Source organism: Nerophis ophidion, linkage group LG05, assembly GCF_033978795.1.
Source record: "Nerophis ophidion isolate RoL-2023_Sa linkage group LG05, RoL_Noph_v1.0, whole genome shotgun sequence".
NCBI classification, from domain to species: Eukaryota; Metazoa; Chordata; class Actinopteri; order Syngnathiformes; family Syngnathidae; genus Nerophis; species Nerophis ophidion.
In genome coordinates, this window is record NC_084615.1 from 68,217,157 (window position 1) to 68,232,569 (window position 15,413).

The window sequence follows — 15,413 nt, forward strand, 5'->3', positions numbered from 1 at the left end:
ATGTTGGTGCTTTGTGTGTGTGAATGCTCAAAGGTGAGTTTTGATGACGTTATGACGTCTATGTTGAGTGAAGTATGTCAAGTTAGATTTGCTTATGTCCAGGTTTAATGAATCATTTTGTATTTTTATTGGGTAGTCTTAGACATTTTAAATTAAACATTATTGGCCACATTTTTAATTAATTTTATTCAAACATGTGTGACGTCGTTAAAAAAAAAACTTACATATTTAAATGACAGAAGAACATTTTCAAACTCCCATTTGTCCATGTGCATTTTAAAGGGTATTTTGATGTAGGACATGAGTTTGTCCACTAGATGTCACCCATGTGTTTTGGATCAGATGCATTGCATTTTCGTGGGAACCTTTCGTTAAAAAATATTACTGAATAGAGAATAATTTTTTGGACAGTTGACTTTATTTTAATGATAGCATAAAGTGCTTCATGAGGGTGGTTGCCGCTTTAACCCGAAGAAGTCGACAAAACAAAACTATCAAAACAAAATGAACTTGACCAACAAGGAGCATGGCGGCTGGCTAACAAGGGATGCTATCATCGCAAAGTAATTGTGGTAAGTCAGGGCCAGTTAGTTAAGTAATTAATGAAGTAAGAAGGAATATAGGTAGGATTTCTTCTTCATTAATGTGTTGAGATTTATTTGTGCCATTGAAGCAACTGAAAGTTGATAATGTCCACCCCTACATGCCGAATATCAAATATTTGACATGATTTGAACACATGTAAGTGAGGATGTTGGGCTGAAAGAAGTAAGTAAATACAGTACAAAGACATCCATCCATTATCTACCGCGTATTACTTTTGGGGTCGCGGGGGGCGCTGGTGCCTATCTCAGCTACAATCGGGCGGAAGGCAGGGTACACCCTGGACAAGTCGCCATCTTATGGCAGGGCCAACACAGATAGACAGACAACATTCACACTCACATTGACACAATAGGGCCAATTTAGTGTTGCCAATCAACCTATCCCCAGGTGCATGTCTTTGGAAGTGGGAGGAAGCCGGAGTACCCGGAGGGAACCCACGCATTCACGGGGAGGACATGCAAACTTCACACAGAAAGATCCCGAGGCCGGGATTGAACCCATGACTACTCAGGACCTTCGTATTGTGAGGCAGACGCACTAATCCCTCTTCCACCGTGAAGCCCAGTACAAAGACATTTTTCGACAATTTCAAGAAATATCTTACTGTCTCAGGCTACAAAATAAACGGTCATACATTTCCAATAGTTGGTTTCCACTGAAAACATATATCTGGAAATTGGAAGCTCAGAATATGTCGCTTAAAAGGTTACTGATTTGTGGTGTTACTATCGGTGTCTATAGTTTACACAGGGAAACCATCAAAACAAGCATTAGAGAAATGTCATAAAACTCGTAAAAGTCCCACTTTATAACATTTTATTGTATTTATTTTTGTATAAATGGCTGTAATGATAATGTCAATGAGGGTTTGCTAATCACTACTATGTTGGAATTGGTATGAATACTGTTCTTGATCATATACATTTTTGTTTGACTGCTTTTGGATCGTTTTGTGTCACGTTTGTGTGTCCTTTCAATTGCTCTATTCAATCAATCAATGTTTACTTATATAGCCCTAAATCACTAGTGTCTCAAAGGGCTGCACAAACCACTACGACATCCTCGGTAGGCCCACATAAGGGCAAGGAAAACTCACACCCAGTGGGACATCGGTGACAATAATGACCCAGTGGGATGTCGGTGACAATGATGAACCTTGGAGAGGAGGTAAGCAATGGATGTTGAGCGGGTCTAACATGATACTTTGAAAGTTCAATCCATAATGGATCCAACACAGTCGCGAGAGTCCAGTCCAAAGCGGATCCAACACAGCAGCGAGAGTCCCGTTCACAGCGGGGCCAGCAGGAAACCATCAATAGCAGAGGCGGATCAGCAGCGCAGAGATGTCCCCAGCCAATACACAGGCAAGCAGTACATGGCCACCGGATCGGACCGGACCCCCTCCACAAGGGAGAGTGGGACATAGGAGAAAAAGAAAAGAAATGGCAGATCAACTATTCTGGTCGGGTTTGGTTGTTGAATTGCAATTATTATGGTATTGTTGGGGCAGCACGGTGGAGGAGGTGTTAGTGAGTCTGCCTCACAATACGAAGGTCCTATGTAGTCCAGGGTTCAATCCTAAGCTCGGGATCTTTCTGTGTGGAATTTGCATGTTCTCCCCGTGACTGCGTGGGTTCCCTCCGGGTACTCCAGCTTCCTCCCACTTCCAAAGACATGCACCTGGGGATAGGTTGATTGGCAACACTAGATTGGCCCTAGTGTGTGAATATGAGTGTGAATGTTGTCTGTCTGTCTGTGTTGGCCCTGTGATGAGGTGGCGACTTGTCCAATTGTAACTGAGATAGGCACCAGCGCCCCCCGCGACCCCAAAGGGAATTAGAGGTAGAAAATGGATGAATGGATGGATGTTGTGTATAGTGTTTTATGATTGATTAATACAAAAATTAAAATATTTCAAATGCCATTTTTACGGTCTGGAAAAGTTATGAAAAATATATTTTTTAGAAGTTTAGAAAAGTAATGGAAATATATCTGAAATGTCATTCATCCAAACAAAAGGAATGTGTTGTAATTAGGGGTTTAATGGTCTACTGAAATGAGATTTTGTTATTTAAACGGGGATAGCAGGTCCATTCTATGTGTCATACTTGATCATTTCGCGATATTGCCATATTTTTGCTGTAAGGATTTAGTAGAGAACATCGACGATAAAGTTCACAACTTTTGGTGCTGATAAAAAAGCCTTGCCTTTACCGGAAGTAGCAGACTATTACGTCACAAGGGTGAGGGCTCCTCACGTCCTCACATTGTTTATAATGGGAGCCTCTAGCAGCAAGAGCTATTCGGACCGAGAAAACGATAATTTATCCATTAATTTGAGCGAAGATGAAAGATTTGTGGATGATGATATTGATAGCGAAAGACTAGAAAAAAATAAAATAATAAAAATAAAATGAAGAGAATAATTTCGCCACATCTAGTATGTGTGTGTGACAATCATTGGTCCTTTAACTTTTTAAATAAAAACGACACAACACAATGTTATAAAGACATAACTTAACTTTAAGCTACAAAGGATGGAAGAGACAAAATGGATGTGACAGCGGAACTAGTTTCGCCATCAGACCCGGACCAAGCTGAAACGGAAACTTAAAAACGGTGTAATAAACATAGTTTATTTATAGTTTATTATTTAAAACATGTTTTTAAAAATGTTACTTATAACCGTAAAAGTGGTCACATATCACTTACTTTTACAACTCTGTTCATTACACCCACAGCCATTTGGTCTGTCCGTCACTGAAACGTATCCGCTTTAACTTCCATCACGTTTTGGAGAAGGTCAAACCACTGCTCATTTAATATGAAAATATTTGGTTCTACATAATTTCTTAAGTAAACCTACTGCTAATAGAGTCTGTTCTAAGAGGTGTTGGTTGCACTTTATTTTGTATATGTTAATATTTTATTATTTCAATGTTGAAACATTTGTCAGAGTTTGTTGTAGACGAACCCCAAGATGCAGAGAAGGAATGAAGCACTTTGCAGGAAAACATGATTTAATTTAAAACACTAAGGGTACATCAAAAAGCGCGCACGAGGCGGATAACAAACAAAATGGCCTAGCGTGGAAGCTAGCAGGTATCAAGCAAGAAACAGACGTTGTACTTATAATATGAAAACAAACTTGAAAGCAGGGAAAAAAAGACAATAAGCTACAAATTATTATTAAATATAGCTTACCGCAACACTGCATTGACACGATATAATATGACACGACACGACGGGTAGCAACGACGAGAGTGACAATAATCCAGCACTGACTGGAAGATCAAAGCAGGTAAAATAGGAGTGGGCTGATTGACACCAGGTGTGGCCAGGTGCCAATCAGCCGCATCAGAGGGGAAAACAGGGCACAGGGAAAAAAACAGTAAACAGACAAAATAAGAGCGCTGACAGGAACTAAAAACAGGAAATACTAAACACACACAGAAGAAAAACTATAACAAACAAACTGTCAATGGCAAGCCTGACAAAAACAACAACAATAGAATCAGGTAAACCCACTGTACAAATGCTGGTTATTGTAGTTGTACTAGATTGATTGATTTGAATTAGATTTATCGGTCCCCGTTGGGAAACAAAAAGACATCATACATGACCAACACACAGAAATTTCTTGAATATGGAAAATCAGAGCATAAAAGGTTTCCTTTTGTTAATTCAACCTGAAGTGTTGTTTGGACTTTAGTCATTCAAGGTTTGAATGCATCGGTCCATAATTGTTGTTTGCCTGCTTGTTTGTCTTTATAATTCATTTATACATAATTCTCTTACAAGAAATAACAGGAATATAAGAAACTTCACCTACAATGTCAAGTATGCAGTATTTATTTCACAGTCAAACTACTTTTTTTTTTTTCTTGCTAAAAAGTTACTGAATAGATTTTCAAATGACTGACTCGTTTTGGACCGTGTAGTTCTAGAAAAAAAAATTGTCCCTGAATCATATCAGAAACCACAAATTCTGAATCAAACCGAATCATTGTTATTAGGAATTGTTACGGAAGACACGTTTTATCCCACTCTTTTTTTTTTTTGGTGAGGATTATGGGATAATTAATAATTTTCCCACGCTTCCGTCAGTCTACATCAGGGCAGCTGTGGCTACTGATGTAGCTTACCACCACCAGGTGTGAATGAATGATGGGTTCCCACTTCTCCGTGAGCGCTTTGAGTATGTAGTTATAGAAAAGCGCGATATAAATCTAATCCATTATTATTATTATTAATTTCGACTGGAAAAACAAGACTTGTGCTGAAATATTTAAACATCACAACTGTTCGCGCTTATGAAGTCATGGAGGTGCTACAGAGTTCCACAGGCCAAAGGTCCAAAAGTCCTCAAAACTGAAAAACTTCCGGCACTAAAATGCATGAATTCATACGACTCGATCAAGTCATATGAGTAGTGAGCCGCCCTTTTGCCACCGTGTTTTCTGGACTGCCAGATTGCAGTGAAATATAACTGTGGTAAGAACAATCTGTGCTTTTGGGCTGGATCTGCACTTTAAAAGACTCTTACTGTCATTATTGTTCCAACAAACAGTATATGTAGTGCTGTTTAACAAACGACTAAACCACCAGATGTCCACAAATTAATAGATTTGTGAAGATGTGGGATGGAGCAGAAGTAAAGAAAAAATACATTGGAATTGAAATATGAGAAGATATATCCAAGTCTGTCTCTGTTTTTGAATTTGGTTTTAGAGAGACCATTTCAGATGGAAACCTAATTTTACTTTATTGACCCACCTGTTACGCTTGGGTGGCATTGTAATGCGCGGATCGTTTCCCCAAGATGCAGATGAAACTCCAGAGGCAGCGTGCAGGTAGGAAGATGATTTATTTTTCATAAATCAGTCAAGAATAAACATAAATGGGTGCCGATTGCATGGGAAGTTATGGCAAAGCTTAGCACAGGAACAAGAATCAAGAATCACAGGAATAACCAAATGTAACTTGTTGCATGAAGCAAAAAAAAACAGCCATTGTAGCAAAAGGCAGGCATAAATGCCTGGGAGCAGGTGAGCATCCTGAACACTAATCAGATGCAGGTGAAAATAATCAGCACCTACAGCAACCAAGAACACAAATTCAGGGGTGATGAAACAGAACTAAGGGAGTTGGTAGAGCAGCCGTGCCAGCAACTTGAGGGTTGCAGGTTCGATCCCCGCTTCCGCCATCCTAGTCAATGCCGTTGTGTCCTTGGGCAAGACACTTTACCCACCTGCTCTCAGTGCCACCCACAGTGGTTTAATTGTAACTTAGATACTGGGTTTTACTATGTAAAGCGCTTTGAGTCACTTGAGGAAAAAACACTATATAAATATAATTAACTTCACTTCACATAAACTAAAATAAAACAAGATCCGGGCAAGGGATCATCACAACACCAGCACACATTAGATGGCACCAAATGTTGTGCTGTAGGTCCCAGATTTACCACAATTAATTCAATAATATGTAAAATGAACAAAAAGAGCACTAAGTTTATGTCCTGTGCCCTTATTTTGTAATATTAACTTCCTCGTGTGGGACACACCTGCACACAGCTGCCAATTAACTTTCTATTTGAAAGACAGCGCTGGACTGCTTTTACTTGCTAGTCATACACATGTTGTTCCCTTCTCAGAGTGAGCTATACCACAAAAAGAAGTTCAGTGACTTGTGCAATTACGTTTGCACTCGCCCTCTTTTGTTACTCTCCACTCCTACGTGTGTGTTTTCCCACTCCCTCGTGAGAGCATTTTCTTTTTTTATGTTTAATAATGTTATTTTTACTCGCTGTCTGTTTTGGAGAAGCCATGGAAGGTCATTGATGACAAAGAGTACAAACCCTACTTTGGTCCATGTAGCGTTAAAAACTGAGTAGCAACAGAGCTCATTTAAAAGTACTCATTAGAAGCGAGGCAACATATTCAACATAGCAAACAACACTTTTGAACATTTGAGTTTTATTGTGTAATAAGTCATGTTTAAATACCAGCTAAGAAGTATGATAATTGGTCATTTAAATAGGATTGAACTGAATGCCAATTTTTAATTGTTTTATAAAACCCAGGTCTCGAAAAGGAAGGGTTGTCTTATATTCATAGTGGCTTTATATTTGTATCCATACTCTTCCTATGAATGTAAAGTCTGTCCTTATTGAGTATCATCAATATGAAAGACCAAAATGCTACCTCATAAGTTGCCTGTAAAATGTTAATTATTAATTTCTTAAAGGTCAAATGCACACATATGTTGATTAAAGTATTCACAAATATATTAAACAAGTAATAATGCAAATTCTAATAGTTAATGAACATGTATTCATGTCTGACATGTAGCCTTTACTGCCCTGCTGACAAAGTAATAACTTGACACCTCAGAATTGTTTGTCAGATTCACACACGTTTGATTACAGCACAAAGAATGTCCAATGCCCTGTGAAAAGAAAAAAAAGACTGACCTTTAAAAAAAGGATTTAAAAAGCGTGATGTCAAATATTGGATATGAATGACGCATTGAAGGCCCTAACCACAAGACACTGAGAAAGCTAGTGTAAAACCATTGCAATCCACAGGGAAGTGTGTATATGCATGGGTGGAAGTGACAATAGGTGTCTCATAAAATGAGTTCCTCAAGAGTTTTCGGGGGGGAAATTTGCATGTGAAAGGTTAATACTGTACCTGTATAAATGGGACTGTTGACAATCACCACTATATTGTTAGGACATCAAAGACAAGGTAAGATGCCGCTCAGAACTTTTAGCCTTTAAACATTTAACTAGTCTTTTTAGTTTTAACAGATACGCTTTTTAATTTCAAACCCATATAGAAGGCATTGAAATGTGTGTAGAAAAAAGCAGCTGTTAAGATTTTGTGCTGTTTTTCTTTTGTTTTTATTTACTTTTGTTAAAAAAAATGTTTTTTTTAACTTTGGCATGATGGTCAGATTGAATGATAAGAAGTAGTCGGATTTAAAAATACAGAGGAACCTGCTTATGTCGACAACCAGTCCAAACTGGGAGACACTAGTGATTTAAGGCTGTATAAGTAATCATTGATTGATTGATTGATTGATTGATTGATTGATTGAAATGGAGCAACTCAGCATATGCTTCGGATTATTAGAAAGTACCCGCTTAAACCGACATACAAGATGGATCGCTTTTCCAGACATAACATGTATGACCAAAACAGGTCATTTTTGTATTATTACAACAACTCACCATTTGATTTGATTCTGATTATTGGGGTGACAATTTGTTTTAACACGATTCTCCATTCAAACTGACCCTTGCAATACATTATTTGCCCCCAAAAATTTAATAAAACCCTTTCAAAATGGCACTTTCTATATCTTCTCCTGGAGCTTCACTCAAAATATGAAATATTTCCCCTCCAAAAAAATATTAGAAAGTCGAATATATGATGTGAAGTAATTGAAGCCTTAAATAGGACAATTATTTATAACAACATGGATTTTAGGGACGGCGTGGCGCAGTCGGAGAGTTGCCGTGTGCAACCCGAGGGTCCCTGGTTCAAATCCCACCTAGTACCAACCTCGTCACGTCAGTTGTGTCCTGAGCAAGACACTTCACCCTTGCTCCTGATGGGTGCTGGTTGGCGCCTTGCATGGCAGCTCCCTCCATCAGTGTGTGAATGTGTGTGTGAATGGGTAAATGTGGAAGTAATGTCAAAGCGCTTTGAGTACCTTGAAGGTAGAAAAGCGCTATACAAGTACAACCCATTTATTTATCATAGATTTTAATTAAGCATTTTTTTTTTTGAGCAAAGACATATAAAAAAAATCCCACTAAAATTCTTGGCGATCCAAAAGGACTCATGGAAGTGTTGAAAAGTTCCCCCACCCCCACTCCCAAGTGGTATAAAATGGATGGATGGATTAGAATCTAAATTAAAAAAAAATAGCTTTTCGGTTGGGAATCGATTTTTTGGAGTACTTATTGTAATTTATATTAAAAATTGGTTTGTATATATATCGATATATTGTAGTATTGTTAACTCCCTCATTATAGCTAAGCACCATGTAACAACTGCGGCATAACTACTGTTATCTGCACACAGTAACTTCCTGCAAACTGCGTTCCAGTTTAAAGTAAGCTTTAAAATAAAAGCAAAGCTGTATTAACCTGGATTTTTATTTCAGCAAATAACACAACTTATCAATGTCATTTTAATTATTTTTTTTATCAGTCACAGAAAAAAAGATGAGAAGATTGCACAAAAAGAGATATGGTTATTGTAGTCAAGACATACAACCAAATATCCCCTGTTTGATAAGAGTATAAAATACCGTAATGTTGGCGAAATAATAATGTAAGATCAGCCATATCTTCTTCACTCTTGGGCTGGATGTAATTAAGAGGCAAATACCATTGTCCCCTTTAGCCCAACTCCTGAATCGCTCCTCAGAACCAAACACAATACAGGCGATCCTTGGTTTACCACGATGATGTAACAACCGTAGGTTCAAGAACTCTTTATTGACCATTCTCAAGTAAATGTGCGAGTAATGGCTTCGACTTTGGCTATTTTGAATGGGGGTTGAGATAAGTTTGTTCCACTGTAGTGTACACTTATAGTAACTCATGGATCAATCTCATCAATAGATGTCTTCTTTTTCAGATGAATGTGTTTGACTTCACCCTCATCTGTGCATTTATTCAACTGGGTTATCAAAACCCACTGAGTTCTTGGACTCTCAAGCCAAACGGTATGTTTGATGGCCAAGAAAACCCTTCAGGTCAAAGTTCAAATGATTTTCATATTTCATTTTTTTTTCTTCTATGTTTGTTTGGCATTTAGTTCTGGTTGTGAAGGTAAATGGTATGTTGGGCCAACAAGCCCTCAAGTGCTTGCACTCAGCAGAGGAAGTAATGAGAGGCGATGACAAGGATATATTGTGGAAGAAGAACGGCGCAGAGGAAGCACAGAGGGGTAATTCATACCTGGTGCAGCTGGAAGAGAGTTTAGGAGGAGGCAACTACAGCTGCTACAGCAAGGACGGGTCTCTCCTCAATCACACTCTCGTCCTGATTCAAGAGGGCAACACAAATAAAAGAAAGATTCTGGTGAAAAGTGACCTAGGTAGAGTCACTTTTAAAACATTACAAGATGCCATTGCGGTTATTTAAACTCGCGTGAGATGTTTGTGTTGCTCGGCTCTGACTGTGTCTCCTCGTTGTAGGGGATTATTTAAAGTGCTCAACCAAAAATTTCGAGGGGGCGTTCAACTGTTCTTGGACCTGGGACAGGTCTCGTGTTGGAAAAGTGGAACTTATCGGAGTTGAACGGTAAGCTCACACACTGTAGCAATGTTTCCTGTCTCGCGGTCCAATAATAACACACTGCTCAGACTCACACTCACGCTGAGAGCAACAGCCAGAAATACTTCATCTGGAACTGCAAAATACGATTAAAGGTCAAGGGCACATCACTGAAATCAGTTTCACATGAATAGTCATACAAGTTGCTGAGTTGTACAGTGTAATCCAGGGGTCGGGAACCTTTTTGGCTGAGAGAGCCATACAACCTGAATATTTTAAAAAGTATTTCCTTGAGAGCCATATAATATATTTTTTTAACACTGAATACAACTAAATGCATGCATTTTTAAGTAAGACCAACATTTTTTGAGTATAATACGTCTCTTATTCTTTTAAATAACATTGTTATTCTGAAGCTAACCAACAACAAATAAAATACTTCTTACCGTTATTGCGACTTCTTCAACAGGTGCGGTAGAAACCGGATGGATGGAATAAAATGCATGAGAATGTTTTATATTTTGAACGTTATTTTTGACACTGTGATTACCAGCGGAATTATTCATTACTTATCGTGTTAAGCAATGTCAGCTAAGATTTATCTGAGAGCCTGGTGCAGTCATCAAAAGAGCCACATCTGGCTCTAGAGCCATAGGTTCCCTACCCCTGGTGTAATCAAACACCTTAGATCAGGGATTTAGGAATGTGCCCGGTAAAAAAGCCCGTGGGCCGCACTTTTAGACTTACTCCTCCACCAAAAATGTGGTCAGCACTGATTCAAATTTCCTTTTAGTTATCTCTACTCTGCCACTGTACGCTTCTTTACAACCTAGATCTCAGTGTTGTGCTCTTGGTGACAGTGTATTATTAGTACTAGTATCTTGAATATTTTTTATGTCAACATTACAGCTTTTTTTTCTCACATTGCTTAATTGTAATTTAGGAATGTGCCAAAGAAAAAACGAGCTGCAGGCCCTCAAATGGACACCCCTGCCCTAGATGAAACGCTGAACTTTTTGTTTACTCACTCACAGAGAAAGGAACTGCTCAGTGGACACCAGTGGTCATCACTCGACATGCAATTTCAGTTGCTCAGAGGACGGCACTGGACACGGGATCTCCTGTGTGGACGAGCAGTACTGCGCCTATGCTGAGGAGAAGAGTCGCATCCACGTCACGGTATACGTGAGGACGGATGATTTCCTGGTGGAGAGCTACTTCAAACACTTCTTTCTGTCCGAAATAGGTCTGTATTCTGTATTTTTTGTTCTGTTCATGTGTCCTTTGTTCCTTTTTTTCAAAATATTAAAACTTTCAATAGATGGCCATTAAAAAAAGTTTTTTTTTTAAATGTGCTAGATGAATAGTTTTGTTGGTGTCTTGCAAACAACAAGTTTGGAATAGAATAGAGCATACTTTATTGATCCCTGGGGGCAATTCAGCACCACAGTTCGCTCACAATAGAAAATAATAATAATGAATAATATATAACATATATTATATATATAATATATGAATAGTATAAATATATTCTACATATATTTTACATTTAAGCGCAGTCAAGGAACATATACATTATACAGTCTGATGGCTGTCGGTATGAAGGACCTCCTGTGTCGTTCCATGTTGCATTTAGGGAGTCTGAGCCTTCCACTGAAAGTGCTCATTCTCTCCGCAAGCTCCGAGTGTATTGGGTGGGAGGTGTTGTCCATAATGGCTAGGAGTTTTGCTAGACTTCTCCTCTCTGACACCACCGCCAGAAAGTCCAGCTCCACTCCCACCACGTTACGAAAATTAATACTGTCAAGCCTTGGTTTTTGTAAGCCATCGGACAGTATGAGTCGTTTTTAGGACAAATTTGGACAATATATTTTCCCAGTTTTTCAGTTCTCATCTTTTGGAGGTGTGTGGATCGTAATCTGCTGGAGGTGACCGATGTTTCCAGGCCATTGCTCCCATGCTTTGGAAAAATTTTCCGCCCTCATTGTTGACTCTGTTGACATATTCAAAAGCAATATTAAGACTTTTTTATTTGTTCAAGCTCTTAATTAGCTTCTCTTGGAGTGCATTAATTTTTATGTTGTCTATATATATATATATATATATATATATATATATATATATAAAGTTTCTTCATTCGTATTCATACTGTGTGTTATATTGTTTTAATGTTTTAATATATTTATTTATTACTTTATTTTTAATTATTTTATTATTATTATTATTATTATTATTATTATTTGTTTTTTAGGGGGCTTTTATATCAAGTGTAATTTCTGATATTTTAACTGTGTTGTGAAGCACCTTGTGGCTTTTTTCTCTGTACTTACTTATCAGAATAGAGTGCCCAAACAAAACATTTTAAGTGTTTGTGACTCAGTCGCTGTCCTTCTTTTTTATTGAGTGTAACTGGTTAAGGCTAAAGAGTGTAACTAAAAATATATTTATAAATTACGGACCGCGTGGGGTGGCCTTTACTTTAAATAAAGGGAAATAGTTTAGGCGCAACCTATGCAATAGGTAATTTATTTTAATTAAATGTTTTTTGTTTTTTTTTATGCACACATATTACTAGTGTGATTTTAATGATGACAATGTGCATTTATTAGAAAAAATTAAGGTTATGGCAATTTTTTTTCCCAAAATTCACAGCTTGGCTTTAAACTTTGTTTTATCTGATTACTCGATTAATTGAATGAAGTAATTTATAGCTTACCTGATTACTTAAATAATTGATAGCAATAGCCCGTGATTGCTTAATAAACTACTATGGAACCAAATAATTTTGCCAGGATGCATTCCTCTCTCTGAGCTCTCTTAAATGTTAATGTATTCATTTAATTTTTCCTTTATATTTATTCTCATTTTGCTTCTGTATCTGGAACAGATTAAGATGCTTTACATTACTACTTGTAGGAAAAAAAATCCTTATTTTTTTTGTAGGATTGGAACTGCCTCTGACTTTTTGGAGAGGATTACAATGTCCGAATCTCGACAATGGGATCAAATTGGGGGCAGATATTTGCATTTTCTAACTGATTGGCGATAATCCGATTTTCACTTCAGCTGTGTCCCAGTGTTTACGTGCTAAAGATTGTACTCACGTAAAAGATTCCTTGAAAAGAAATGCACGCTCAGGAAGACACTATTACATGCCCATATTTTTTTTGTTACAAACATGCTGGAGTTGCATGAATTCCAGTAGAGTGCATGTCTTGCCAGAAAAAAGGCTGAAATGAGAGAACAAGGCTCGTTGTCTATCCACAGTGCGAAGGCACTCCTAATATACTAATTCCCACCAACATGGCGGAAAATAAACTAACTGTCTCCCAAGTAGCATTTCCACTGAAGGACTAAAGAAAGAGGCATGGCTAAGGGGACAGAAAAAAATGTCAATGTTAAGTAGGGGTGATCGACCCAAATGTTGATACTATCAATACTCAGTGTAGTGCCAGTATATTATCGATACTAAAGTGATCAATCCATATTTATATTTTTCTTGTTCTTATTATTACAAAATAAATGTTTTTCTTTGATTTTTATTATTATTTACAAAGTGAGGGAGTAAGACTTTAGATACAGAAAGTCCTTGAGGGAAAAACCCAAATAATTTGAATGGGAGCCAGTAGCATTTTTTGCTTTTGTATACTTTTTATGCACTAGCAACATTTATTTTCTTAAAAAATGTATGTAGCATTCAACACCACAAATGTAGTACATCATCTTATTCATAACAGTACTAGATAATTCTAAATGTAAAAAGATAAGCTTCATAAAAATATAATGTGTACTTTAGCTACTTGCTATAAAACTTTTAGACTTTTAGACCCATAATCTTTTGTCCAAGTATCAAATCGGTACTTAAAGTTGGATCGTATCTGGGGCCAAATACATTAAACAGGACATCCCTATTACTAACCAAAACTAATTTTTGCCTGTAAATTGTTTTGTGAATGGGGTTTGAATCATTTTCAAATATTTGGGAGTTATTTTGCCTTGATGCTGTTGGGTATCAAATTGGCCTTTAGAGTTATGGCGATAGCTAAACTGGGAACTTCTTTTGTAATGTATACATTTGTCAAAAGTTGACCTCTTCTCTTTGCTTTAACAGTGAAACCTGACAAAGTGAAAATACGTAGAGTCAACACTTCGATGATCGAATGGACTTACCCAAGCTCCTGGAGCAGCCCCTACTCTTACTTCCCCCTGACGTTCCAAGTTTTAGAGCGCCGACGTGGGTGCAAAACTTGTGACAAACCCTGCAATGAGTCAGCCAATGCAAAGGTGAGGACAACAGTTACAACTGTTGTTGTAATGAAATTGAAAGTACTATTCATCATTTATTTGTGAGACACCACAGAAGGTGGATACAAATGGTATGTTACTTTATGGAGCTTTGTGTCTTTTGTCAGACCATAACGGTGCACTCCTTGAGCACTTGTCAGTTTGAGGTCAAGCACAAGTCTGGGACTGTCTGTGTCCGAGCCAAGGATGCTCTCTGCAACTCACAATGGAGTGAATGGAGCCACCTAAGGTCAGTTTATGCATTAATAATACCAGTTCCAGTCATGTCTATTTGTGTTCCATTACTGGCATGGTACAGGCCCATGCCTTTATTTCCCAGGTTTTGAAGCAGTTTTTTTGTGGTCCTGACCTTTGTTTTTTCATGACACTGTTTTCCTAATGGGCTGTTGTAGTACATGACTGATTTGTTTATTCTTTTTATGTTTTTCTATTCCAGTATAGAATGAGGAAGAAGAAGAAAAACATAAACAAACAGCGTACCAGCCATCAAAGCAGAGAATGTGTGTAGTACATAAAAGTACACTGGACCTCCCTATTATATTTCTCACTTCTATTGTATTTATTACATATCCTATATATTTATTGATGTGTGTCATCTTGACAAATGTGTTTCTTGTAATAAATTATTAATGCACCTTTTAGTAGTGATGTATGTTTTGTTACTCTTTATTGGTTTGTTAAGTTTACTGGGAAGGTTTTGCTTACATTACGTAAGGACATTAGTTCCTATTTTTCAGACAAAGCCAAAATCCGCTTACAAACCACAACTGTTCACTAGAAGAGGATATGGCCGTCAAAAGACGTGTGTTTTATTTTGGCTGAAACTATCGACTCGTCAGATCATCACACACAATATAGTGATAATACTAATACAATAATAATAAACAGTAGACCAGGGGTTTCTTAACCATTCTGACCACGGGGCCTAACTTTTACACTGCAGAGGTGCCCGGGTCCCACTCCAATATTAACACTGAATAAGTAATCTCACTCTTGATTTTAATCATATGCCATATTTATGTCTAACGTACTGACAGTCGAACATTAGAAATCTTGTCAAATGATACAAAAGCATGTGTTAATTACAAAGATTATCATCAAGCCATTAGTATAGGCTGATTGGAAAATTAAATACTTGTCAAATATACTAAAAAGGAGTGGTCTCATGAAAAAGTTTTAAAAAAATGAATTTACGCAGTGCTAA

The 15,413-nt window shown here is 37.6% G+C and overlaps 1 protein-coding gene across 3 annotated transcripts; it reads left to right on the forward strand.

The window, feature by feature from the left end:
* The first annotated feature begins 327 nt into the window (after window positions 1–327).
* Window positions 328–14,850, forward strand: il12ba (interleukin 12Ba). Of its 3 annotated transcripts, none has more exons than XM_061899606.1 (8): window positions 328–572; window positions 9,264–9,351; window positions 9,444–9,725; window positions 9,826–9,931; window positions 10,939–11,150; window positions 14,016–14,188; window positions 14,317–14,438; window positions 14,651–14,850. In XM_061899606.1, exons 2-8 carry the CDS (start codon window positions 9,264–9,266, stop codon window positions 14,715–14,717), a joined length of 1,050 nt encoding a protein of 349 aa, XP_061755590.1. In that variant the 5' UTR covers window positions 328–572; the 3' UTR covers window positions 14,718–14,850. The 3 variants fall into 3 exon arrangements, with proteins under 3 accessions (XP_061755590.1, XP_061755591.1, XP_061755589.1); XM_061899607.1 differs by lacking the exon at window positions 328–572 and adding an exon at window positions 7,221–7,358 and having other exon boundaries at window positions 14,646–14,850; XM_061899605.1 differs by lacking the exon at window positions 328–572 and adding an exon at window positions 7,221–7,358.
* Window positions 14,851–15,413: the final 563 nt, after the last annotated feature.

Excerpts from the sequence above, each read along its gene's own strand:
- il12ba (XM_061899606.1), top strand. The coding sequence starts at position 9,264 with ATGAATGTGTTTGACTTCACCCTCATCTGTGCATTTATTCAACTGGGT. Across the intron at positions 14,189-14,316 it reads ATGAGTCAGCCAATGCAAAG|ACCATAACGGTGCACTCCTT; the intron begins GTGAGGACAACA and ends GTCTTTTGTCAG. Across the intron at positions 14,439-14,650 it reads AGTGAATGGAGCCACCTAAG|AATGAGGAAGAAGAAGAAAA; the intron begins GTCAGTTTATGC and ends ATTCCAGTATAG.